Source organism: Pelobates fuscus, chromosome 5, assembly GCF_036172605.1.
Source record: "Pelobates fuscus isolate aPelFus1 chromosome 5, aPelFus1.pri, whole genome shotgun sequence".
NCBI classification, from domain to species: Eukaryota; Metazoa; Chordata; class Amphibia; order Anura; family Pelobatidae; genus Pelobates; species Pelobates fuscus.
The window spans coordinates 55422218-55448399 of record NC_086321.1 but is presented as its reverse complement, the minus strand read 5'-3'; the positions used below and the strand labels follow the sequence as shown (position 1 = coordinate 55448399).

Here is a 26182-nt window from a genome sequence, read left to right as displayed (position 1 = left end):
AACAGAAAAATGATACAAAATGTTTTTCTCCTTTTCTTTAAATGGCAACATCCCTGGAAAACAGACAATGCTTTTATAGAGAATTTATGTGTGTTTCATGGCCTGGGGGGAAACAAGAAAAAAAAAAAGTCTACAACACTGAGACATATACACATTACAGACACACACACACACACAGAAAGCAAAAAAGGAAAAAAAGCACTTAACACAAGTAAAAAAATAAAAGGCAGACTTTAAAAAAAATTATATATGTATACCGGAGGGGAAAAAAACAAAACCAAACAAGCAAACAGATTAAATAAAAGTTGGGAAAATGGAAGGTTTTTTTTTGTTTTGTTTTTAGCCACCCAGTTGCGTGAAAGAAAATCCTTATGACTGCATTTTTCTCTTTCATTTCAAGCCCTCGCCAGTACACCCAGCAATTTTCAGATAGACGTCAGTAAAAGAAGTTTTTAGATTACGGTTGCAGCCTAGCCCAGATAAATTGCAGGCTGTGTGTACGCTTACGCTGTAACTCTTTACTGCCCAGAGCTGCAGACAAAAGGCATTCCAGCTAGGGCCACAGGGGATCCATATGCCGACTTTATAGTATTAAATGTGGTTTTTGGAGGGTGGTTTATTTTATGTGCGCAAACTCACATCTACATGGCATTAGCTTCTGGTGTATTTCCCAGTCAATCCTGGAGGGTACCTACAGTGCATAACTTGCCCTTGTTATGTTTCACCAACCAACCAACCAGGTGGTCCAAACTTAGACCCTTCTACTGCCTCCTACTGTCAAGTGTACAACACTGCAGCACCATCATTACTTTGGAGGCGTGATGGGTATTGGTATTTCTCTAGAAACAACCAAGTTATTTTGTATACAGACATCTTTCTATGCATTAAACGGTTTAAACTCTCAGATAGTGCTAACCCATAATCTATTGCAGGGGTTCCCAACCCAGTCCTCAAGTACCCACTAACAGTCCAGGATTTAGGGATTACTCTGTGGTGTCTAAAGTGTTTGTTTTTCTTTCCCCAAAATCACCTTAGACACAATTAAGTAATCCCTAAATCCTGGACTGTTAAGGGGTACTTAAGGACTGGGTTGGGAACCACTGATCTATTGAACCCCTAAAAATGTACAGAAAACTCAAACCCTTGCAACAGGGCCCTTTTTTATAACATCACAAAATGTGACGTTAAAACAGAAAAATAAAAAAAAAGCCTCCCCAAAAGTTCAGTAAAATAAGAATGAAAAAGAAAATTGAAAGACATATACTGATCTAAATTTGCAGGCCACTTTCCTTTGGGATTGCTCTTTACAGCGATCGAAGCAACAGACTAAAATCAAATTCTTACGAACATAAGAACCGCCACAAATTCCTTTAAAAAAAAAAAAAAGGATTTTTTTGTGTGCTTATTTTCATTTCCTATTCCCACACCCCAACATGAAAGCGACCCTTCCTGGAAATAAGGGGGAGAGTGGGTAGACTAGTCTCTGTGTGTTTGTGTATGCATTACTGAATCCCACATTACAAGTAGCTCATGGCCACTTACAAAGACTTATTTAATTGGTAAAGCACAGAAAAGAAAGCCAACCTGGCTTGCAATGAACAGCCCATTATAAGATGACTGAATGCAGTTCATGAATGAATTTTACCAAAGTTTCAATGACATGGAACTTTTTTCTCCCCCCAGACAACTACCAAACTATATATTATAAATACATATAAACAACATGAAATGTTATTTCCCTTAGATAGGACAGTTTAAAGGAACAAGCTAATGTTTAAGGCAATATTTATATTGTCAGAAAAAAAGCAACATCTACACACACCAAAACCACTGCATTAAGATGTAGTAGTTGTGGTGCTTAGTGTCCCTTTAAATTCTACTGGAAGAGTCACAGACCTAGATGTATGTTGACATTTTTTGGAGGTTAGAGAAAGGGGTTAAAAGGACAAGACAAAAAAAAACTTGGTTAATTGTTCCTTTGATTGTAACTCTAAAAAGAGGATAGTTGGTGACTTGACTAATAAATAAACTCATCCACTTTACCACAGTGCAGAGGAGTCTTTTTGTGACTGTCGGAGACAGAAAAAAAGTGCATGTAACTAAACAAACCACTTGTCTGCCTGTCTCCAGTGGTTAGAAACATTTTAACTTCCTGTCCCAGAATTCAATGTCTCATCAGCCATGCAAATTATAGTGCTCTCTTTGTAGGCTGAAGTAAAAACTCTGCTTAATAGCAAAATGCCTTAGAGGAAGGGTGGGCTCTTGAAGGAAGCCAAATCCCATTCACAATATATTTACAGTATGTGTGATGTTCAGAATTTGTTTAACTCTCTGCTGCCAAAACGACCAGCAGCCAACACGCCCCTCTGCAAATCAAAAGGTTAAGACAAAACGTTCTTTGCAGAAGTAATGACAATACATCTTGGGCTGTGGCTTTACAAAAAAAAAATGCAAAAAAAAAAAAAATTCAAAAAAAAAAACCATGATAAATGATGGACTTTTAATCATTGGGAATAAAAACAATTCAAGAACACACACACATTAAACACAACTATAATCTAATATTATAACCATATGCCTTTAACCCATTAGGCACCAGAGGTGAAGCCAACATTCCGCCATCATACTCTCAAAGTGTGCTTCGGAAAAATGTCTTGTACAATTCTAGGCTGAGACCGGGAAGAGATGGGGAGCACCAAAACAAAACTGATTGGGTTACGAGAGAAGAAAGAAGATTTCTGCCAACAAACGCAGAAAAAAACAAAACCCTAAAGGGGTTAAGAACGACAAGAAAAACAAACAAGCACATAAAGAACTTGCAGAAGAGAGAGAGCTGCAAGCTGTCTGTTGTCTACTGCCAGGAATGGGCTGTATTGTGCTACATTGAAACCAAAATTACAGCTAACAAGACAGTCTGGGAGATCCAAATCATTTAAAAGCAATTATATTAACCCATTCACACCTGCAAAGAATAGTGGCAACAGCACCTAAGCTCGGTTTGTAAAACAATGGCCACGTGCTGACAAAAGACGAAGTTAAAATGTATGGAACAAAAAAAAATATAGGACGCAGTGCCTCCTATGCCACAGAGACAGCTAGACCCTGGGCCACTATCAATCTCGAAACATTACAAGGGATTATAGGAAAGGGCTTGAGAGGGCTAGGAATAACAGAACACACCGTTTAATTAAACATGAAAAAGGGCCATTAATGATAATTAAGAGATGAAGACCGTACCTACATATATTAATGTAAGATTTAAATTTGTATTTGCAAACCTCAATCAGTGCAAACACATCCTACGAAAGTAGGCCAATATAGTAAACGTATATAGAAATAAAACCTATTAGTTGACAGAAAAAATATTTTGATATCCAACTTAGATATACTGTGTTCATCCAACAGTAGGTATCATTGCTTATTGAAGATTCCAAGGCGGCTGCAAGCAGTACCCATTGGCCATCAAAGAATCCAAGGCGGCTGCAAGCAGTACCCATTGGCCATCAAAGAATCCAAGACGGCTGCAAGCAGTACTCATTGTCCATCAAAGAATCCAAGGCGGCTGCAAGCAGTACCCATTGGACATCAAAGAATCCAAGACGGCTGCAAGCAGTACCCATTGGTCATCTAAGAATCCAAGACGGCTGCAAGCAGTACTCATTGGTCATCTAAGATTCCAAGATGGCTGCCAGCAGTACTCATTGGTCATCGAAGAATCCAACATGGCTGCAAGCAGTACTCATTGGTCATCTAAGATTCCAAGATGGCTGCTCTGAGTCTTGAAGTAAAGAAAACAAAAAAGGGCACAGTTTCTACTTAAGGAGAAAATAAAAACCATGGATACCCTCTTTAAATACAGAAACTTACATCTTATTTTGAACCTAAATTACATAGGACAGTGCCATGATTCGTGGGTTTGTGCTGTGGTTCTCCTTACAGTGGATGTGGTCGTGCTTAACTCGAATCAGCAAAATGTTAGTTCCCCGCCCCAACTTTTTTGAACACTCAATACAATGTTATGGGAAACAAAGTAAGCAAATCTAAAATTTGGGACAGATGTGTTTTTTTTTCTTCTTTCTTCTTTTTGAAAGGGAAAAAAGAAAAGGGAAAAAAATAAAATAAAAAATAAACTTTGTATGCCAATATTTAACCCTTTGAGGGTTTCCCTTTAGCATTCTATGGTTTGAGTTGTGGTTTGCATGTTTTCCTTGGAAGGATGACAGCCCTGTGCTGACGCTTCTACCTCAAATCTAAATAAACAGTACATGCATATCACCATGCGTGCGGTTGGTTTTCCACAGACACTATTTAAAAAGAATGACAAGATGTATGGGCAAAATGAAAATGGGGGGAGAGAATAAAGTAGACTAACTTAAGCTCATTTTATACAAGAAAAAAACAAAAAAAACAACATCAAGGGATCCTTTAGCGGCCATAGTCGCATGAAGTTATACTCTCTGAACATTCTACCCCCCCCCCCCCCACCTCAACACCTTTCAAAAAAGGTAACACACACAAAAAAATGACATCTTCATTAATCTAAGTCAGCTGATGTATGGCCTGTGAGACTTCCAGTGTGTGCCTTTTAAATGCAGAATTTTTGGTCTTACTTTGCAGTACAATACTAAGCTGTGGCACAATATGTAGGAGAGAGAGAGGGGGAAAAAAAATGCACTCAACCAACATCCAAGCAGTACTAGCCAGCCTGGAGACGGTATGCAGACTGAAAAAGTTAATCATTAGTTCTGTCTGCCTTATAATCTAATCACGTCTCCCAAGCACATGCTAAATTCACATCCACATGTACTCTCTCACACACTCACACCGGCTTTGCAACCAGGGAGGGTGGAAATTCCATAGCAAAATGTTCCCCACAGCACAGAGAATTTCTATAGGGCTATTCTGTATAATTCATAGCTAGAATTCCTTAAATTAGCTGGATGATAATCAAGGATGCCGTAGAAATAATTAACTCCTTCAAGCCCACGGATATGTCAGGTATGTAATGATCTAAGATTTTGTCTGACCCAGAGCCTTTTAAGTTTTGAAGGGATAAAAAAAATAATGCCGGTTACATTTAAAACACAGTTTTGTTGCTGTGTAATGTAACATTGTTTATTGTGGATCTGCTTTAGAACGCGTTGGTTCATTATTGGTAAGATAATCTGTACTAACCGGACATCAACAAGCAGTTTTGATGGGAATAAAAAAAAATACATTGTTTTTAGGCCAAGGTCTAACATATCCCGACCCAATAAATCTAGGTTTCATGTAGTGATTTTAATGTGGCACAACCATATCCCATGATGCTTCAGGAAATCAAGCATGGGGTATAGACTTCAGACGATCTGCAGTGGTCATGGATTGCCACTGCAGCAATAAAAAGGAAGATACCCCGCAGGACTGCTTAAACAATGTGCTACGGGGATATCTTTGCTTAAGGGATATCATTTAATGAAATAGGAATCTTCTAATTTGTAACATCTGTAGCGATGGAGCAGTCATACCATCCAATGACCATTAAGCACTAGCACGCGGAGGGGGCGGTCACCCAAAAAAAAAAAATGTGTTCCAGATACTGTATGTGCGACTATGCATGCTCTGCTTTATGTGGTGGGATAGGGGGGGTGGATACGACCGTTACAGATCAAGACTTAATATTCAGAAGGCACGACAGGCAGATCAGAAACACATTGCAGGCTAATAAACAACTGTGCAGGCTCTATCGAGACTAACGTCTAAACAGCTTCTACCAACATCAGCTAAATTTGCTCTCAACACTCACGTCGGGGTTAAAGTACAGCAAATGCATCCAAGTAGATCATGCCTTTCTTTCCCACAAATGTGGTGGGATCCTTTTAAAAATGGAGGAAAGTTAGGCAGATGTGGCAAACGTGACAGTGATGTGCTCCGTTTAACAAAGCCTGTGCCCCCAGGACTGAGAAAGTAGTTTAAAATGGACACAAGCAGAGAATGCTTTTTTGCTGAGGAAGTTAGGTTTTACAGGAAAACAGAGAAGAAAGAGGTTGTCAGTCCTGGTAATGATTATTTAACCCTAGGAGAAACAGCTCCAGCCATCCCCCTTCCAGCACCCCTTGCGGCTTGTTTATGTTTAAAAGGGTGGGTTCCAGCAGATTACATGCTTTAAGGAATGTATTGACCTAAAAGGTGCATTGTTAAAGATTTTATTGCCAAGGTGCTAGGACAATGAAGCCAGAGACTGGCTATCACTAAAAAGCTTTAAGCACATTAACTCTGCCACTTTCTATTCTTCAGAAGAACACACAAATACTGTAAAAATATCTAAATTAAGGGGCATATTCACTAAACAGATAGAAATGTATTGAGCCAAATTCTGCAAGTTGGAAACATTCTTCAACTTGCTTAATGTGGCCTTAAGATGAACTCACTACAAAGCGGGGGCTATCTTACCACAACTCCCAGAATACTCCGCCTACATGGAAGTTGTAATGACAGCCATGCACTCTAATAAAATTGTAAGGTAAAGCACCTATGCCATTCAAAAGCGAAAAGGAATTTACCTGCTTGAAAGAGGGACAAAATAAATAAATAAATAAATAAAATAAATACTTTTTTTTTTTTTTTTAAATAAACAAAAGTTTCCATCCGTTATTTAATATGTATTTACATAGCTAGCTGCAAGTTAGGGCTACAACTTTAATGTTTAAATATTCTCTAGACCATTTTGGCGCTTGTGTACAGTCATTATTACTTTGCATGTGCACAACTATGCCCTTTTTTCATTCAATGAAATTGATTATTTGTATAATAAGAATAATCGACGCAGGACCAGCATCAACAGTTTCCGCAGTGTTTGATGCAGTGCCTAAATAGTGTTGCAAACTCATTTTGACAGCCTTCACCCTCCCCTTCCCCTCCCACAGCACGTGCTCCACACTGATTCTCTCATCAATTCTCCAAGCCTTTGTGTTATCTTCTCACCAGGCCTGGCTGTGGAATGTATCAGTGATGGCTAATCTTGTTTGTGGACTACAACCTATAGGCTGCCAAGCATCATGGGATTATAGACCACAACCTCTCCGCAGTGCTAAAGTTAGCCATCACTGTTCTATAAAGAAGAGATGCAAGAACGTCTTGGACAACCAAAACACTGTGTTCTTCAAACATCTCTATGAGAGTTACAATAACCTGTCCTAACAGGGCACGAGGGAGCCCTGAAGTTGTGTCTGACAACAATACCCAACATGCCCTTGTGGCGAAAGAATTTTTGAAAGTATTTTAATAAAAGTGTTTTTTTTGTTAATTTATTATGCATTGTAGTTTGAACTGGGGACATTAAATCACACCTTTTTGGGAAAAAAGGCTAATGACGTGACTGCTTAGGCGAGAACGCAGGCGGAAGGGGTTAATGCGAGTTTCCCCAACGCGCTGTACTTAGATCAACAGCAGCAGAGCAGATTTCCCACTTGGTTCTAATTAATGAACTCTAAGGACCCGTAACTAGCAGGGAATTAGACAAAAGTCGGCTGCTGGTAAGCTATTGTTATGGATTAGACTGTGGCTGGGCAAAGTCTAGCCTTTATGTGTGATTAATCTTATGGAACAAAACAAGCCATTTAGATCTAGCATACACAAGCAAACCCGCCCAAAGGACAGAGGGAAAAAGGTGGGAGAATAATCTAAGTGTACCATTTTTACTTAATAAGGCAAGCGTACCAATGACACACAAATTAAACGCACAAACCATTTTTCGTGAAAAGTGCAACATCAGTGGATGAATTAGTTTTTTTTTTTCTTCCACCTTTAAACTGACCATAGATGCCCTCAAAACATTTAGCTGAATAGAATTGGTGGGAATTACACACAAAAAGCAGTTTGGGTTGCTTTTAGCTGCATAAAGTGGTGGGAGGGTCACGCCGAAAGCAATTTGAATAATGTAGATTTCAAACAAACATTTGTTTGGGTAACAGAAGTGGGGGAGGGGAGGTGTAGCAAAGAATTATGTTTGAATAGCCTTAGTCTTCAATCTTGGCACCAATAAGCTATGACAAATTATATATCAATAATAGCCTACAGAAAACCTCTAGAACATTATTGGTTAACCAGATGTTCTACTTCACATCAGACTGAGTTAAACAGTTTGCCAATAAGTCCTATAAAAGTTAGCTTTTGAGACACTTGATATAAAACAAAAAGTGCTTTATTTAATGGGCAGTAAAAATAACTTGACACAGAGGGGTGAAGAGATGGTGATGGTGGCTGAATTAACCAAATCTTTTGGTAAAAGGGAGGTGAAAGGCTAAGGGCTGAGCAAACTCTTTAAAAGTCTAACTTTTAGAAGCTAAAACCCAGGATAATAACTCTGGGTGGGGAACCCGTGTGAGTGTAAAGCAGCCAAACCAATATGAGCTCCTAGCCAATAACTTCCTTGGCCTCAACGTTTGGGGAAGGAAGCTGAAAAAGTCATGAAAGATCCATTAGTAAATTGAGAGTCAAAAAAAAAATAAGGCATTCAGCAGCTTTAAACTAGAGGTGACCCACGCTATTAAAATATTTTTTTAAATAATACAAATAAAATAAAGTACTCCAGAACTGGGATTTTTTTTTACTCTTTCACCAAGTGAATAAAGGCTTTTTATATTCTCTTTCTTAAAAGCATTTTTTTTTTTTTTTTTTTTAAACAAAAGCACTGATGCGAATTCTGCTCTGGTCTGTTGTTCTGTTAACGAACAAGGTGAAAGTGTGTCACCAGTCAAAGTGTGCAAAAAAAAAAAAAAAATACATATTTTCTTTGAGAATTTGAGCAAACTATCAGGGGAACCTTTGTCTTCAATCGTCAGAATGCCAAAGGTTAGCCATTGCTGCTATACAGTGATGGACTCATTCACAGAATCAGTGATTACATTACACTACAGACTGCACGTGCTATTATGGGTAGTTTCATACAAGCAACCAACTTTCTCTCTGCAGATAAAAAAAACGTTTCCAGTTTGTTGGCACAGCAATTACCCTACAACTCAATGCTTTAAAATATTTTATTCACAAGTGACATTAAATTGTCTTGTAGCATTATTCTCCCCTCTGTAGAGAGACTGTTTGTCTTGGGATGTTTATTTTAGCATTGGTTAATGAGAATTTGGAACAATCTACACATCCCACATTAAACGAGGCCCAATTATCATTAATTTAGTTACGTTAAAAATTTTCAACATATATTCTCTTGCAAAACCTGCTCTGCTTTGATAAGTGTGTGATTAACCCGGTACAACAAAGGGTTAAACTTTAGCCTTTTTAAAGCAAATGGCATCCAGTGAAAGGTTGTCAACGTGCACTTTATTTATATTTGTGTGTCACAACTAAATTGAGGCAGTGGTTCAGGAGCCCATATCTTCGCAGCTGAAAATAAAATTGAAAAGGAAGCTGTTCTATGACACTGGTGCAGTCAGCCAGACTACTGCGTGGGTTATTTAATCCCAGTGTTGGCAGTGACCTCTCTATGGCCTATTACAGTGTTCTCCTAGACGGCTCATTCCCGGGTCACTGGGAGACGGCACCAAGCAGGAATTTGATGTTCACCTTACAAACTGTGCAGTCACGTAGACGACAACGCAGGAGGTCATGTGATATTATGGACCTTGGGAACATTAGATCCACAAGGTGCCAAACAAATACATCTAAAAGGGATTGTGGCTCTAACAGAAACTGGCTCTTTACTACATTGAAAACGTGGCGTGGCAGAAAATAGTGAAAGAAAAAAAAGAAAAATAGGCATTTTTTTCTGTTTTAAACTTTTTTTTTAAATACATTATAACTGACAAAACACAGTTTTTTGTTTTTTTTGTTCAACAAATAGCGGAGGGCTGTATCACTACAATACAGGCATAGGCGCTGTTTACAGCAACAACAACAAAAATGTACTAACAGATCTGAAAGATTTCTTTGAAAAGAGATGAGAGTTCTAAACACAAATAATGTGTAAAATATTAGTGCTGGGGAACTAGCAGACAACTACACCAATCCAAAACCTACCTTACATTAGTTAAAGGCTGTAAGCCGGTATATAAAGGAATCAAAAGCGGGCAGTATTGTGTCTCTTTAAAGGGATATATACAAAATAACGTTTCTAGGATGAATAGGAGAGAGTAGAAGGACAGTAAAAATAAAAAGCAAACTAGGAGAGTAAAGAAAGCCGTATCATATTCATCTAAGAACATAAATGAAAAGTTAATACTGCTTGTGTCTGATAAATAACCCCCTTAGTCTTCAAAAGCCCACCCTAGCTGCTTGAAAAAGGTCTGTGCCAGGAAAGGGGCAGGTACAAGAAGGAGTACACTAGGCCAAAAGCTACACACAATTCTTGCCAAGTCTCATGTTCCCTCCTCTTCGCTGGCCTGGCCTCTTACAGCAACGGTCAGATGATGTGTTCTTTTCAGCAATACACCCAGCCTGGCAGACAGCCTAGTCTCATCCAAAGCCTTTATTCTGTCATCCTGCCATTAACCCCCAATAACCTCGCTTGTCAGGGGACACGGTACATTTTGCTTTGCCCACACCATAGCTCTCCGCATACTCCTGGTCATCAGAAAGAGAAGAATGCAAAGACAGCTTCCATTCCTTTTTGGGTTTCTCTCGCTTTTTTTATTTTAATTAGGAAAGTTTATGTAACGGTTCCTTATCGAAAACAAATTCCATTGTCGCTTGGGGCCCTCCATGTTTGATAAAGAGAAGATGAATTAAAGTAGGCCTCCAGCTGTTGAACAAGTACTCAAATAAGGCATAATGGGAGCTAAATTCAAAAATCGCTACTGGTTAGCCCACAACAGATCATCCTTTTTGATCTTCTCTCATTGAGGTAGAGCCTGAGTGGTGTTTCGGCACTCTTTGGGTTGAAAGTCACCACCTGAGATCAAACCTTGCCTTGCCAGCTACTATATTGCAGATTGGTGAATATATAGTACAATTTCAATTATAGACAGCTGGGATTAAAATTAAATTAAAAAAAAAATAAACATTGGATGAAGCTAGCAGTAGGCCAATCACCTCATTTTGGTGGGTCCTACATTGAGAACTGGTTGGGACTTTTTGACTAAGCTCACTTACGTACGTAAAGGGAGTGGGATAGAATTTTAAGAGCATGAGAATAAATCTAGTACCACGGAACACACCCTTCCTTTCTCAAGTCAGTAATTCAACTACAAAAAATAAAAAAATACAAGCCAGTTTAACCCATTGAGTGCCAGCAAAGGAAGAAATAACTAGCCTGAGCTTCTACAAACGCAGAATGCCTAGAAGGATCAAACCTTTTAATCACTCCACACAAGACATGGAACCCATGTTATTTTTGCCGCAGTTATGGTTGGACATCTCCCACCTTAAGCAGCTTGTGGTCCGTGTGGCATTCCTTAAAAAAAGTCGTATGACTAACTATTGCTCCTGCCTTAGTCGTACAAAAAGGTTAAAAGCAAGCATTGTTAACTGTGAATGTGCCATGGGGATGTTAGACAATTGCCTTATGCCAGCACACTGGGGGTTAAGTAGCTACCCAGCAAGTTCTCGCTGTACCAAATTCAGCTTCTTTTAGGAGAAGAAAAAGCAAGGGGGGGGTTAGTTCCATAGACAACATTAAAGGGCAGCTCGAGTGAATTAAAGGTCACCTTTGCGCTTTCCAGGAGGAACCAGTTCTTTTGTGAGGGGCCCTCCAGGGATTAGAACTTAGCATTCACATTTTTTTCTTCCTTTGCCAAAGGAATCAAGTCTCTGGCTCCAGCCTCCCGTCCCGACCCTCCTTCCACCCCCTGAACTGTGCCCCATTCATTAAGCCAGCAGCTCACTGCTGCGAGGCCCAGCCAGGAACTAGAGGGAAGGGATAGAGCCTGGGTTCTCATTTGTCTACTTTTTCCCTGATATTATAAATCTATATATAAACACACACCTACTTTATTTAAGGAATTTTTGTTCACCGTTTCAACTCCACTGCAATGCGCTACTATCATTTAAGAAGAAACTCACGCTTCTCCATCAGGTTTCTTACAAACAGTATTACTGAAACCATTGCCTTTAGATTGTAAGCTCCTTTGGGCAGGGCAATCTTTGCCTACTGTTCTCGTATGTCAAACATGTCTTGTTCACCTATTGTACAGCGCTGCGGAATATGTTAGTGTTATATAAATAGGTGTAATTGGGTGACAGAGGCACACTCCCCCAGTTCCTTCCCTGCTAAGTCTATATACTTAGGGCCCCAAACACACAAAATATTATATATATATATATATATATATATATATATATATATATATATATATATATATATATATACATACATACATACATACATACACACATATACACACACACACGTGCTTCAGGTATGGAAATGGTTAATAAAAGGAGTGGAAGAATCTTTCCTCCACCCCATCTCATAATGCTTCACTTAGTAGTGATCCTTAAAATAAAGTACACTAAAAACTAATTTACTTTTTTTTCCCAAAACAATAAAAGGTGTCACTATTTGTGGGGTTGGTTTCTAGGTGTCTATTGTCTTACATGAATAAGCATGACATTGTTAACAGAGCAGCCTTGTCTGGTAAAGTGTGTGGATTGAAAGTATGATTCAAAATACAAAAGAGTAAAAAAAAAATATATAGATCTATCTATATCTATATCTATATATATTGTAATGTAAGAGTTTGAGTAGCTATGGTCACTCTAAAAAGAGTAGTCTTGCAAAGGATTCTGGGAATGCCAACATTACATACAAAGCCAATTCTTTTTTCTGCTTATGGATAAGAAGCATTGAAAAAAAGATTTCTCCTTAACATGAAAGACCACATTTTTTACAACCAATTTAGAGACTTTTAAAGAATCTGCTTTTTAAGTGTCACACATGAGCCTTCATTGTCAATGTAAAGATCGCATCAAAACGTTAATATTCAAAACGTTTAAAATCAGCAGGGACATAAATCCACACAACAATTAAAGAACCCACAAAACAACTAAGATACATAAAACAAAAAGGAAGAGACACAAGTATTGCAAATGATCACTAGCATCCAACCCCCAACCCATTTTTTATTTTTGTGTCTCCTACAGCCTCGTACTTTTGCCTCTTGGGGTTGAACATTAAAAGAAATATGCATCCATTCTGAATAAGGCCACTAGTAAATCAGACTTAATGTAAAACAAATGCCCTTTCATGTGGAGGGGACTTGGCGCAGTTTCATGACTTGCATAGTTAACAATATTCCTTCATGAATCAACACTTATCAGCTTGTCAATAAATAAGCCCTCTGCATATACACACAAACCTCCTGTAATTCTCAAAAGTAATAACGGACAGAAGCAGCATTTTGGGGAAAAGTACCAGAGTTGTGAAACAAAAACTGTACATGAGACTTCTAGAATTTAGGAACAAGCAATAAATAACAGCCAGTCACAAAGATACCAATGTAAAAATGGTAAATTTAGAAGCATTTCTCAGGGCAATACTAGCTTGCAGGTGCACAAACTACCTATATTCAAGCAGGAAATGTCAACTACAAGAGATTAGCAGGGACTCAAGTGTTGTTAACACAGTGTAGACTACAAAAAAAAATGGCTTCTGACTGATGCTCTGTGCATGCAACTCAAGTATGGCGTCCATGTTGTGCTTGTTAATTGTACATGGCTACATAATATGTTGGTGCTTCATAAATTAAATAGTTGCACCTAATTGTGGATAGCGGAACTTGGGAATTCCTATGCATTTTTAGTACATGGATAAACAAACACTACAATACCAGATGATTATAGTCCTAACCCAAACTTAAAATTTACTTAAATGCAGATGTTCCTTACAATTTGTCCAAGACGACATTAACAGGGTCTTTTATAAATATGGAGGAAAATAAGCCCAGGCAAGTTATGATGGGAATTGTGATCCACAGCAGCATTTATTGTGCTTATAAAATAGGTTTAGTCACCATTTCAGCATCCAAATCATGACCATTTAGTTATATGCGCTCCTCTACAGAGCTTTATACAAGTTTCTACAGCTACACCCATAAAATCCTTCCATAACTCGAAATTCCTCCTTAAAGCCTTTGTTGGCTCCACAGTCTCCCCACAAACACTTAAGACAGAAAAAAAAAAAAAAGAAAGAAAGAAAAGAAAGGAAAAAGGTGGGGTGGGGGAGGAGTGTTTTGAAACAAGAAAAACCTTGACTTCACGAGTTCTGGCCTTCAGATTAAATTACACAAGTGATCTCCCCTTAACTGTGAGCAATGCACAAACTTCCAAAGCAGCACGCTCCCTCTGCCATGCGGAAAATGTAAAAAATATTAATAAGGTATTTCACTTTAGTCTGTGTTAATTCCTACAGCACAATCCTCTCCTTTCTTTGCTTCCCCAGCAGCAGGCTAGACATTTGAGATGTTATCAATAACAAAAACTTTCTACTCCCACCTTTCAAAAGCCAGGGTTGCCCTGAAGTTATTCCATGTGGGATAAACACTCAGAAAATGTCCCAGTTCTGCCTTGAAGTCCTTATCCTGAATGAACTGGCAAATGGAATGTGGACGTTTATGTGGCATTAAACAGGACATTCCATTAACTGCAAACCCCAACCCCCAAAGCAAGTAACACCACAGGCGCACAGAGAAAAAAAAAATACACCCTGCACAATGGGTTAATCAAGGTAAAATACCCAGTATATTCATTTCCAAAATCGGTGAAAGCATTCAATGGTCTATTAAGAAAAATAGGAGCAATAGATATAATGGTGAAGAGAGTCCAGGGGACACTAGGTAAAGACAACTTTAGTCTGCTGTGGGATTTAACTTCCATCACCCTCAGATCAATCTGACAGCTTAAGGCAGATCGTAATATAGTCACACAGAGACAAACATTGTTCCCCATTATGCATGTATTTAAAAAAAATATAGATTTAAAAAAAAAAAAAAATATATAGAAAAAAATATAGAAAAAAAAAAAAAACAAAAAAAAAAAAAAAACTTTTTTTTTATCCCTCAGTTCCTTGCTAACAATGACATCTGGAACTTAAATACACAGACTGCTGCGGCCTCTTGGCAAAATTCTTAATGAAGACCTAAGAATTTATTGGCTATTTCTGCTTTTGATTTTATTTTTTTTCCCTCCTTATAGATGAGGGCCTGCATACTCATAACAGCCTAATTAAGTCGCCCCATCCAGTTTTAACAACCTCCATTTCTACTCAGTGGTATGTTGTCTAGTAAAATAAAGTGCTAGCCTTTGGGTTACGGCAGCTGCAAAAATTCCATTTATTGAGTCTGAGAAGACCACCCCCTGCCTGCACACCTATGAAATTAAACAAAAAGGATAAACCAAAAGTTTGCACCAAACATATAGCCACTTAAGTCTTATAGAAGCATGGCTCAGACAAAATATATTGTAATATGCACCAATATGTATACAAAAATCGCCAAAAACACCCAATGCAACTATTTGGAATTAGATATGAAAAGTAAAAACCCACGTGTATTATATATATATATATATATATATATATATAATGTTCACAGTTGTTTAATCTTGGATGAGTCAAGCAGTTGTCAGACTACCAGTCCCAACACTAACAGAAATATGAGAATTGCAGTCCACCAACAGCATAAGGGCCAAGACTGGACACCCCTGGTATAAATTATGATCAGCTGAGATTCTCACCTGATAGCCCCCCAGGGGCCAAGTAATTTGTTTCCCCTGTTTCAGTGGAGGAAGGTGCAGAGTCTGGCGGGTCTGCTGAAAAGAAAAAGAAAAACAAAACATAAATGCAGGATTCTATGAGATTTTGATACAGAATTACAATCATTTATAAGTGCATACATACATTGCAATAGAGCCAATAGAAGATCAATCACTACAATGAGTGATATGCAGCTTGTATAATACATAGGAAACACAGCCATACATGTCATAAAGCACCATATTGTAGGTTGAACACTGCAAAGCTTTCTGAAGTCTACTTTCAGGGATTATGGGTTCCATTGGTAGAAGCATGCTGGGAGCCTAAAAAAAAAAACCCCTATCAAGTATTACCCATATTAAATAAACAAAATAAATCACGAAGACTTAACAGCCCTCTAGCTGTGAGAGATGTTAGTGGGATAATTTCAGTCAGCCTTGTGATACTCACAGTCCCAATAGCTGCGAACGGAAATAGTTTTAAATTCAACTCACATTCCCATGGCCATGAGCATGAAAAACATAATGCCCACTTGCACTCACACAGCTTGTAACAACAACGTAAGCCATGATGTGAGGCACTTGTTCTGAACCCCAGAAAACACCAAAAATACATAGAGCCAACTTAATCAATGAGCTGCTATAGGTGGCTAAAAACTGGTGGTAAAATTATTATGGACACAAAAATGGACTTGGACACAAGATTGGGCTGGCATGTAACTAATGCTCTAGAGATGAAAAGGGCTTAAATTACTCTTCCTATTCAGAATCCTCAACAATATGGCCAAAGACAGAACATTTCTCGTGGAATAAAGATGGCAGCCTTTATACTCCCTCCCTCCCACAATCCTGACATGTTTAGCAAGAAGATCTAAATACTCAGAAATATGGATGAACAACAGCCTCGTTCACCAATACGTTGTGTTTTGACATTAGAACAATACCTAGAGACGTTAAACATCTTTACATATAAATTCTGATGTTTTTTCAAAGAGTTTTCAATCTAAGGCCCTGCAAAAGGGTTAGGAATATGCATCTGTAATTAATTACTTAAGTGCGCAGTTTTAGGTGTTTTCGTTCATTCTTCCCCACCCTACAATCGTCCCCTCAGGAAGTTTGCATGTTTCCTTAGAGGGAAAAATGGGAACATTACAAATGTTATAACGTTATAGTCAAAGCTCTAGTGAATGCTGTATTAATTAGCCTAGAGTTTGCTATTACAATCAAAACTTTCCCAAGATGATCACCGAAAAGAAACAAGATATGCAAAAGCAGACCTAAAAATAATATACAAAAAAAACAAAACAAAAAAGCATGACAAGACAATTAATCCATGTTTGAGCACCACAAAGTAGGTGAAGCTTATTGTTGCGACATTGCAAGAGTTAATGTACAGGCAATCATCCGTTAATTGGGGCAAAGACTAACCCGAAACAGGAATTTACAGTTTAACAGGATACACTTAATCGAAGTTGAAACAATGGGGGAGACAGGAAGCAGAGTTACTTGTGAAATACCGTAGAGTACACTTGCTAAATGTCTTCAAGAAGTGTTTTTAATGTCCCAAGGAAGCGGCTCTGCTCCTTCTTAGCTAGTTAGGTAAGCTGTGAGAAGTGTAGAATGCTAGACCATTTACTAAATGGGATGATTGTTTTAGTGCCAGCAAATCATGCAACGCATTCAGCCTCACACTTCTACCCCTTGCAGCATTAGCTGACCTGAAGGGAGACACTAAAAACTGAACTCCCACGTGTAGCGATGCCCCAGGTTATACGATTTCAGGAACTTGGCATTGTGTCAGCTTTAGAAAACTAAAAAACACATTCCTTGTCCTTGTGCCCAGTACAAAATATAGCATGGCAGCTTATCTCTTTTCTAAATACCAATGTTTTCATTTACATGCCATTTGAGAGAGAGGGGAAATCATAACTGGGTGCAATTGGGGCCGGGGAGGAACAAGTAAGGATAAATCACTAACACGCAGACAGGTATGTCCAGAAATGTGGGTAGGTCTGATCCTAAACAATCACAAGGAACACCAAACCCAGCTGACAATGATGCGTTATAGACTAACAGTATTTGCTGCACAGTCTTTCATCAGCTGGTAACCAATGTGGGCTTCTTTATCGTCTCAGCCAAAAGGGGGCGCTGTGTCATATATTGTGGTTTCTAACTCAAAGGGACACTGTAGTCACCAAACAAGTTAAGCCTAATTAAGCTTTTTAGTGTATAGTTGTTGCCTCTGAATACTCACTGCTCAATTATCTGCCATTTAGGAGTTAAACCACGTTTGTTTCCGTCCAGGCAGTCTAGCCACACCTATTTGGTTGTGACTCACACAGCCTGCATGAAAAAATGTGTTTCATTTTCAATCAGATGTTAACTTACTTTAGAATGTATTTTTTATTTATATATATATATATATATATATATATATATATATATATATATATATATATATATATATATATATATATATATATATATATATATATATATATATCCAGCACTGTAAGTTGTACTTTATTCACACACAGGAGGCTCCTGCAAGGTCTAGCAGGCCATTAGAGCAGGAGATAAGACATTTTAAATTAAACTGAATGTGCAATAAAGGAAGCACACATTAGATGATTCTTTACAGGAAGTGCTTAGAAAGGCTGAGACTACCGGGGCATAATATAAACACCAAAACTGCTTCATTCTGCTAAAGTTGTTTTGGTGACTAGTGCACCTTTAAATGTTAAGATAAATATATGCCCCTGAATTTGGGAGTTTAGCTCATATCAGTTCAATGGGACTTAAAAATATTTTTTAAAATATATACCTCCCCTGCGGAAAAATAAATTACACTTTTTAAAAAAAAATGTTTTTAAATATACATTAACCCTTTTGCTGGCATCTCAAAGAGTTAAGAGAAATTAGGGCAAAGTATGTTCCTTTTTCCTTGACAAACTGGATATTATTGCAGAGCGTTCCTTAGGTCCTCACTTAGTAACAAGAGATAAACAGATTGAACACACTGAAACGCGTGCCCAAATAAAATCTCTGCAACAAACCCTAGAGCCTTTTTTTAGGTTAATTATATTTCTTTGCACAGAAAATAAATAAATATGCTTCCCAATATAACACAAAATGAATTTTGAGAAAAAATAAAAAATAAAATATAAAAATAAAAAACACACAAGCTCTCATACTATTAACTTCTTCGATACTTGGCTGTGAATGCAATATGTGGATCACTCTACTAAGAGTATGAAATATATAGAATTTGATTGGTCAATACAAAAAAAATAATTAATGTCTAAAAGCATCACCCCAACATGCATCATTATAAATACTGTGTTTCTTTCCAAGAAAACTGGTCTCACAGTTTACAGTGAACTGATAGAGACAGCTGTGTTTCCTTGTAACCAGCACAGACAGAAGACTACACAGGGCTGATTAAAAATGCAAGATAAGCCATCAGAATACAAGAGCAAAGTATAATAAACACCAGGGATACTCAGACTACTGACTAGCAGACAGACTGTCCACAGGCTCAGGTTGGCCAATTTAAGAGCTGTATTTGCTGGTCAAAGCAAGCATTGCGGAACAATGTGTCCTTGGCACCCAACAGATAAAAAAAAAAATGTATTTATTTTTTATTTTTTTTAAAAGGTACATTTTTGAGAATCTAAAATTTTCTAGACACAGCCTGCTGATTCAGCCACAAAAGGAACACAACAATTCCAAATATTAAAGCTCAAAAAGTTAAAAATCACAATCTAATGACAGAATCATCCAGACATCTGTCACTATACAATGAGACAGCCAGCTGCATTATTGTTCCATTTAGCAATAAACCCAAGACTTTTTATTTGTGTAAATTTTGTATTTGCTAGTTTCCGATTTGCAGCTTTAATCACTTCCTATCATCTGGTGTAAGAAACTTTTGCTTTCATACTGACACACTCAGACATGGAGGCTTTTTTTTGCACAGACATATATGCAACACATCAGCGCCCTGCACACACCATCCTGCTCTGTACAGAATCGGTTCAAGAAAGTAAAATGGTGATTGATGCAAACTTCAGCAACGTAAAACGGTGCAATCAACCAGGAAACAATAAAAAGGAGAGAAAAAAAAATAAAATAAATACAATAGACAGTCACTAATGCTTAATGCTGGAGTGTTCAAAAATAAAAGTGTTTGTTCCTTGGCACAGTTGTTGTATGCACTAAAGAAACACATCATTGATTTTAAGTAACATATACCAACAGATGTCAACTACTCTAGGCATGTGTATATATGTCAAGCAGAAGATTTGTGTGCTGATAGGTCAGTGGTACGGTAAAGTGAGGAACTCCCTGAAAATCAATGAGATTTTAAAGCAATATTCTGTTCAGGAAGGAAATGCAATGACATTGTTATCATGGTTAAAAAGTTGTAAATCACTTTTTTTTTTTTTTTTTTTTTAATTGTAGCTAGAAATGATGCATGAGTCTGGTTTACTGCTTGCGTGACATTAGGACATAATCACAAATAAAACATTTGGTCTCCAATCAATACTTGGGAACAATCCATCTTTAGACAGAGATATGAGGTGACTCAAACAGACACTCCCTGACATTAGGCACACATCCGATATATTAGAAGACTTATCCCTCTGCCCACAATACCAGTCTTATTTATCCAGTACAAGGTGAGCTAGGTGCCAGCGAGAGATTTACACAGGCGACTCAACAGTGCTGGTGCCAGCTTAAAATGGGCTTTTGCCCTGGCTGGCAGCCCATTCATTAGAGGTAACAGGCACGTCAGGACCTGTTAACCACTCTAGCGCCATGTTGCGTCCCCGCTTTGGAATGAGCTGCCAGACTTTGCGGCTGCAGAAGGATTTGAATACACACGTAAAATGTAATACGATTATTTCAAGAAATATTTGAAATTAAAATAATCCGTCAGAGTTATAAGAGAGAGAAACCATGGGGTTTGGGGATTTTCTAAGAATATAAATTGGCATTAGAACTGTATTTCAGTAACCAATATCGCCTAATCGCTGGAAAATGCCCAACATTATTTAAAAGATAGTCCTATTTTGCCTCAACAGCTTGCAGTAAAAAGATAACCAGTATAAAAAAAAAAAAAAAAAGCAAAACAGAAAAAGTAAATAAGTTGGATACTAAGGTAAAACTTACAAAAACCATAAATAAAGTAAAATATATATATTTTTTTTTAAAATTACATTTTGTGAAAAATACAGCCATCAAAAAAAAAAAAAGTTATTGTAATATAGCACTAACCCTGATTTTGAAAAAAAAAAAAAAAAAACTTTAATTTTCATTAAATAAACTTTCTTTTTACAAAAAAAAATCCAATTAAATCACATTTAAAGATTCAAAATAAACTATATGCACAGTATGTTTTCATGTTAAGATTAAAAAAAGTAAGCATTGCAAATCACCAAAATCAGACATTTAAGGGGAAACAAAAAATAAATAAATATATAAAAATTAATAAAAAATGTAAAAAATAAATTAAAAAAACTCACCAGTTGCTTTGAGAAACTCCATTGGATATCTTGTATAAGGAGGTGGGGGTGATTCTGAAATGAAAAAAGGGAAAGAAAAAATAAAGTAACAGCCATGAGAAGAAAAAGAAAAAAAGAAAAAAGAAAAAAAAAAAAGGAGAGAGAGATAGAAACTTATGATAACACTGGTATTCGTTTAGCCAAACTGTTTGTGTAAGCTATGGGGGTTGTAGGCAGGCCAGCAGGCGGTGTGTGCCTTGATTTTAGCAGTCTGATAAACAAAAGGGGCCGCCTGGCGCCAGTAGACTGCTATCTGCCTCTCTGGCTGTCTGAGCAAGGTCTCCCCAGTGCAACTCTGCAATTCACTAACTGATCCAGACTGCTTGATAATCCTCTAGCTGCAAACACATTTAACATTGCACAGAAAGGGGAAAGGGAAAGAAACCTATTGACATTTAAACACTGTGGGAGGATAGGGGGATAAAGTCCCCCTTTTCTCTGGGTCCCATCACTAAGTATGTACAAGGAGAGCAACCTATTATATGCACCCATCAAAGATCTCTTTAACCAACCCTTGTGGATTGTATTTTACCCCAATTAGGGTTAATGTATACAGTAGTATAACCCATTTTGCACAATTTAACACATTAGTAACTGAAACAAATTATTAACTTGTGTTCCATGAATTTTTGCATCAGGACTGTCATACATCACAAAGCCATCATTTGTAAATGACAGCTTGAAATTGGGAAATGTGATTGACATTTAATCACCCCCCTCCCCCCACAACACATAGTGCATGCTAAAGAATTAGGGTCTGTCATTAACCCCTGCAGTGCATGTCTTGATCCACACAGACAGGCGAGACATCTGTCACTTTATTAGAAAGCGACATGCAAAGTGTCAGATTTATCATCAGTAAACTCGCCAGATGAAAAGGTGTACAGGGTAAAGAGAAATGGCTTGCATATGCAACAGTAAATACATAGTAAATGGTCATTTACAGACTTTACACTCTACAATGTGGCAGTCATTGGGTTAATCAGTGTGATGGGTTATTATCTTGCTCTGCCATAATACAGTGGATCTAGAATCACAATAATTCTCTAAACATTGAATTTCTGGGTCCCCTTCCATTAAAGTCACGTTTCCTTGAATGACAGTATTTACACCATCAGAAATCCCAATACACAGCTATTTGCAGGATTAATATTAGATACATATTCTACATACAGGCAGCAAAACATTCCAATATGGATCAGGGGTTCTGCCAATCTAGGGAACAGATTAAGTAGTAATTCGGCATTCAATAATCAGTGTGCCCAGCACAATATGCCATTCTGGGTACCAATGTGAGAAAAGCAATGCAGCCAGCCCTCAGATTATAGATACACTATCTAGTAATTCAGACCTCGTGTCACCTTTTAAGGCTTCAAGGAAATCAAAGGCAGTGTGTATACTAGACAGCCAGGGGCACTAGGTGGGCACTAGACATGGCACAATATGGACAACAGGCAGGAGATAGTAAATACAGTTAATGCATTACACAAGGAGTCAATGTGTTCAGAATATGGGGACATTTTGGGAACCCCCAGATTAGATCCATCTGTATCTATTCACACAGTCTCAATCAGGATTGCTCAGACCCACTCAATGCCTTGCTCACATATTGTGCTCACACAGGGATTCTTAGATTACCCTTAGACCTAGCTCACACAGCTTGAACACTCAGGGCATCAAGACCCCCATACCTTGTTCACACATTCAGTCCCTGTGCCTGACTAATATACTGAGAAGCCCCAGTCCCCCATACCTTGATGTCACACTGAGAAGCATCTTATACCCCTGTCATAGCAAGCTCGCACACTGAACCAGCAGATCCTGCCATAGCTTCCTTCCAGGTTCTCCCAAACCTACAGTGCACCCCCTCAGCACCCCACTTCTAGCTCCCCTCCTCCAGGATCCCCCCCGATTCCCATTTACCCAGCTATCCCAGGTCCCCCTTTTCTAACTCCCCCTGATTACATTTACCCACCCACCCCATATCCCCTTTTTTAGCTTCCCCCAGGTCCCTTCTTACCGAGCTCGCAGAGTCTGCTCAGGTGGTGCGGGTTGCAGCAGACCAGCTCCGGGTTGTTCTTCCCATAGGACTCGCAGCAGCTCAGCCTCTTGGCCTGGGAGCAGTGCCTGAGGTCCGGCCAGCGGAACACCTTGCAGAGCAGCAGGGGCAGGGGGAAGGGCTGCTGGGCCAACCGGGGGTCCAGCTTGGTGGAGGGCAGCAGGAGGCAGGGGCTGCGGGCTCCCCCCTTGGACTCCACCGCCTGCAGCAGCCCCTCCAGCTGGCGCTCCTTCAGCCGCTTGAGCACGGAGTGGGTGAGCGCCTTCAGTTCGGCCTCCGACCCCAGCGGCGCCCGGGACACCTTGGCCGACCTGCCCGGGCAGCAGCCGCCGGCTCCATGCACCCTGCCCTCCGCTTCCCCTTCCCCCAACTCCCCGGGAGCTCGGCTCCTCCAGAGTCTCCGGACGAGCAACGATCGTTTGGTCCTGAACATGCGGGACGAGAGCAAGGCTTCCCGGCTAAGAAACGTGCATGACGCCCGCAAGTCATGAAGGATCCTGGATCCGAGGCCGGGCAGGGACCAGCGGCAGCAGCAGCCCGGGAGGGTCGGAGGAGACCGGGGATCCGACAAGCCAAAGCGATCTGGAACATACGCCAGTCTCAGGACTAGGAGATCCTCCAAAATGCACCGAAATATCCGGCTCCGGGGGGGCTGCGATCCTGGGGGGTCAGGCAGGGGTACACCATAAATGCCCAGGCAATGGTCCCCCACAAGTGCCCCAGCACATGCCAAGGGCTGCCCTGTCACAGCTGGATCATGGGATGGGGAGAACAGGGGGACTTAAAAGCACCAGAGGGGATCTGAGTAAGGGGACAAGGGTGCAATGTAACAAGGAGGAAAAGGGGGTGCTGCTTGTAAATGGATCCTTAGTATAGAAAAAAAAATACAAACGATTGTTCCCACTGCAAATCCAAAGGGAAAAAAAATAAAGAAAAATACTGTATGTAAAATGAAGCTGTTGGTCTGCAAGTCGTTGCAGAAAAAAATAGAACGATCTTAATATCAATGGATACAAAATAGAATGTTGAGAAATGTATATCCGGAGGTGTAGGTTCCCTTAGAGATGAAGCCCAATGCGTCCTCTTGTTCTGGTTTAATCCAAAAGAATCCTTGATCCGGCTGCTCGGCAGGAGAGAGAGAAATAAAGCCAGACCTGAGCTCTCCTCCTTCTCACAGCACTGGGCCAGCCCTGCCTGGGTTATGGAAATGGGCAGGAGGAGGGACTGACTGCTAGTGAGACAGCACGCAGACAGGCAGGCACGCTGGAGAGAGACAGCAAACAGATAGGGGCTAATGAGAGACAACATACAGACAGGCAGGCTGGAGAGAGACAGCACACAGGCGCTAATGAGAGACAACACAGAGAAAGGCAGTAGAGAGACAGCACGCAGATGGGGCTAAAAACAGACACCACACACATTGGAGCTAATGGGAGACAACAGACAGGAAAGAGACAGCACACAGATAGGGGCTTATAAGAGACAACTCACAAACAGGTAGGAGAGAGACAGCACACAGAGAAAGGCAGTAGAGAGACAGCACACAAATGGGAACTAATGACAGGCAGCAGACAGATGGGGGCTAAAGACATACAGAATACACATAGTAGCTAATGAGAGAAAACAGTCAGACAGGAAAGAGACAGCACATAGAGAGGGGCTTATAAGAGACAACTCAAACAAGAAGGAAAGAGACAGCACACATATAGGGGTCATGAAAGACAGCAAAACAGTCATTCAGGAGAGAGAGAGAGAGACATAACACAGTTAGGGAGGGGCTAATGAGAGACAGCAAAAACAGGCAGGCAGGAGAGAGCACACATATGGGCTTTTATTATTATTATTGGTTATTATTTATATAGCGCCAGTTTATTCCACAGCGCTCTACAATAATTCTACTATGAGACTAAACACAGACAGGCAAGAGAGCAACAGCACACAGTGACTAATGAGACAGCACACAGATAAGGGCTAATGAGACAACTCAGAGAAACAAGAAAAAAAGCAAAGAGATAGGGGCTTGTGAAAGACAACACACACAGACAGGAATGCAGGCAGGAGAGATAGAAAACATATAAGGACTAATAAGAGTACACATAGGTTTCAGCTGGTGAGAGACAATACATATGCTGGAAGAAGAGACAACATGCAGTACACAGAGAGACAGCACATAAATGATGCAAGGAACAGCACAGACAAGAACAAGATAGACAGCACTCAAATGTTCTCTGTCTATCATGAATATCCATAGTAAATGCCATGTGCATATCCTCAATATTTGGAGAATATGTCTTGTGTCCATACCAAATATTCTGAGTATATGCCATTTGTTCATCCTCAGTATACGTCAATGAGCAAAATTACCCTGAGTATACACACTGGGAGCAGTTATTGGACAAGCTTCTAAAATTGGAACAGTCACCATGGAAACAAATATAATTGTCTTGCTGATTGTTCCATTTTTATTGGAATTTTTATGTATTTACTTTGCATCGCCAATATCCATTGACAATAATTCTCAGTACATGCTGTTTTTATAAATTCATGGTGAGGGCCATGGGACAAGCATAATCACATAAGTATGTCATATATCTATCTTCTTTATAGGCCGTTAGATCTATTCTTTGTATAGATAGTTACAGGTCTTGTATACCCTCAGTTTCACTAACGTTCACTAAACTAGGAATTGCAAGGCCCAAATACCTGAAATTGTAACAGCATCCCAGCTTGGCTATTTTACCTGAAAAGTTTAAATTTCCCTGTTGATTCTCAATTAATAGCATTCAGAAGCATAGTTGTGCACTAAATTCCACATTCTAACGAAATGCGTTAAATTCTGGCAATCCGATTTCAATTCACAACAATTCGGAGTTTGGTG

The 26182-nt window shown here is 39.2% G+C and overlaps 1 protein-coding gene across 2 annotated transcripts in view; it reads right to left on the bottom strand.

Annotated features, from left to right (window-relative positions):
- The window catches only part of SMAD7 (SMAD family member 7), a 28303-nt gene extending 3483 nt beyond the window's left edge, over positions 1-24820 (bottom strand). Inside the window, exons 1-3 of one of the 2 annotated variants that reach the window (XM_063453860.1) lie at positions 23266-24820; positions 21207-21260; positions 15661-15732 (exon numbers count right to left, since the gene is read on the bottom strand). In XM_063453860.1, the coding sequence (XP_063309930.1) occupies positions 15661-15732; positions 21207-21260; positions 23266-23737 (598 nt within the window). In that variant the 5' untranslated portion in view covers positions 23738-24820. Of the gene's footprint in view, positions 1-15660; positions 15736-21206; positions 21261-23265 lie in introns of both variants that reach the window. The other variant, XM_063453859.1, reaches the window with a different exon arrangement.
- Between the last annotated feature and the right edge of the window lie 1362 nt (positions 24821-26182).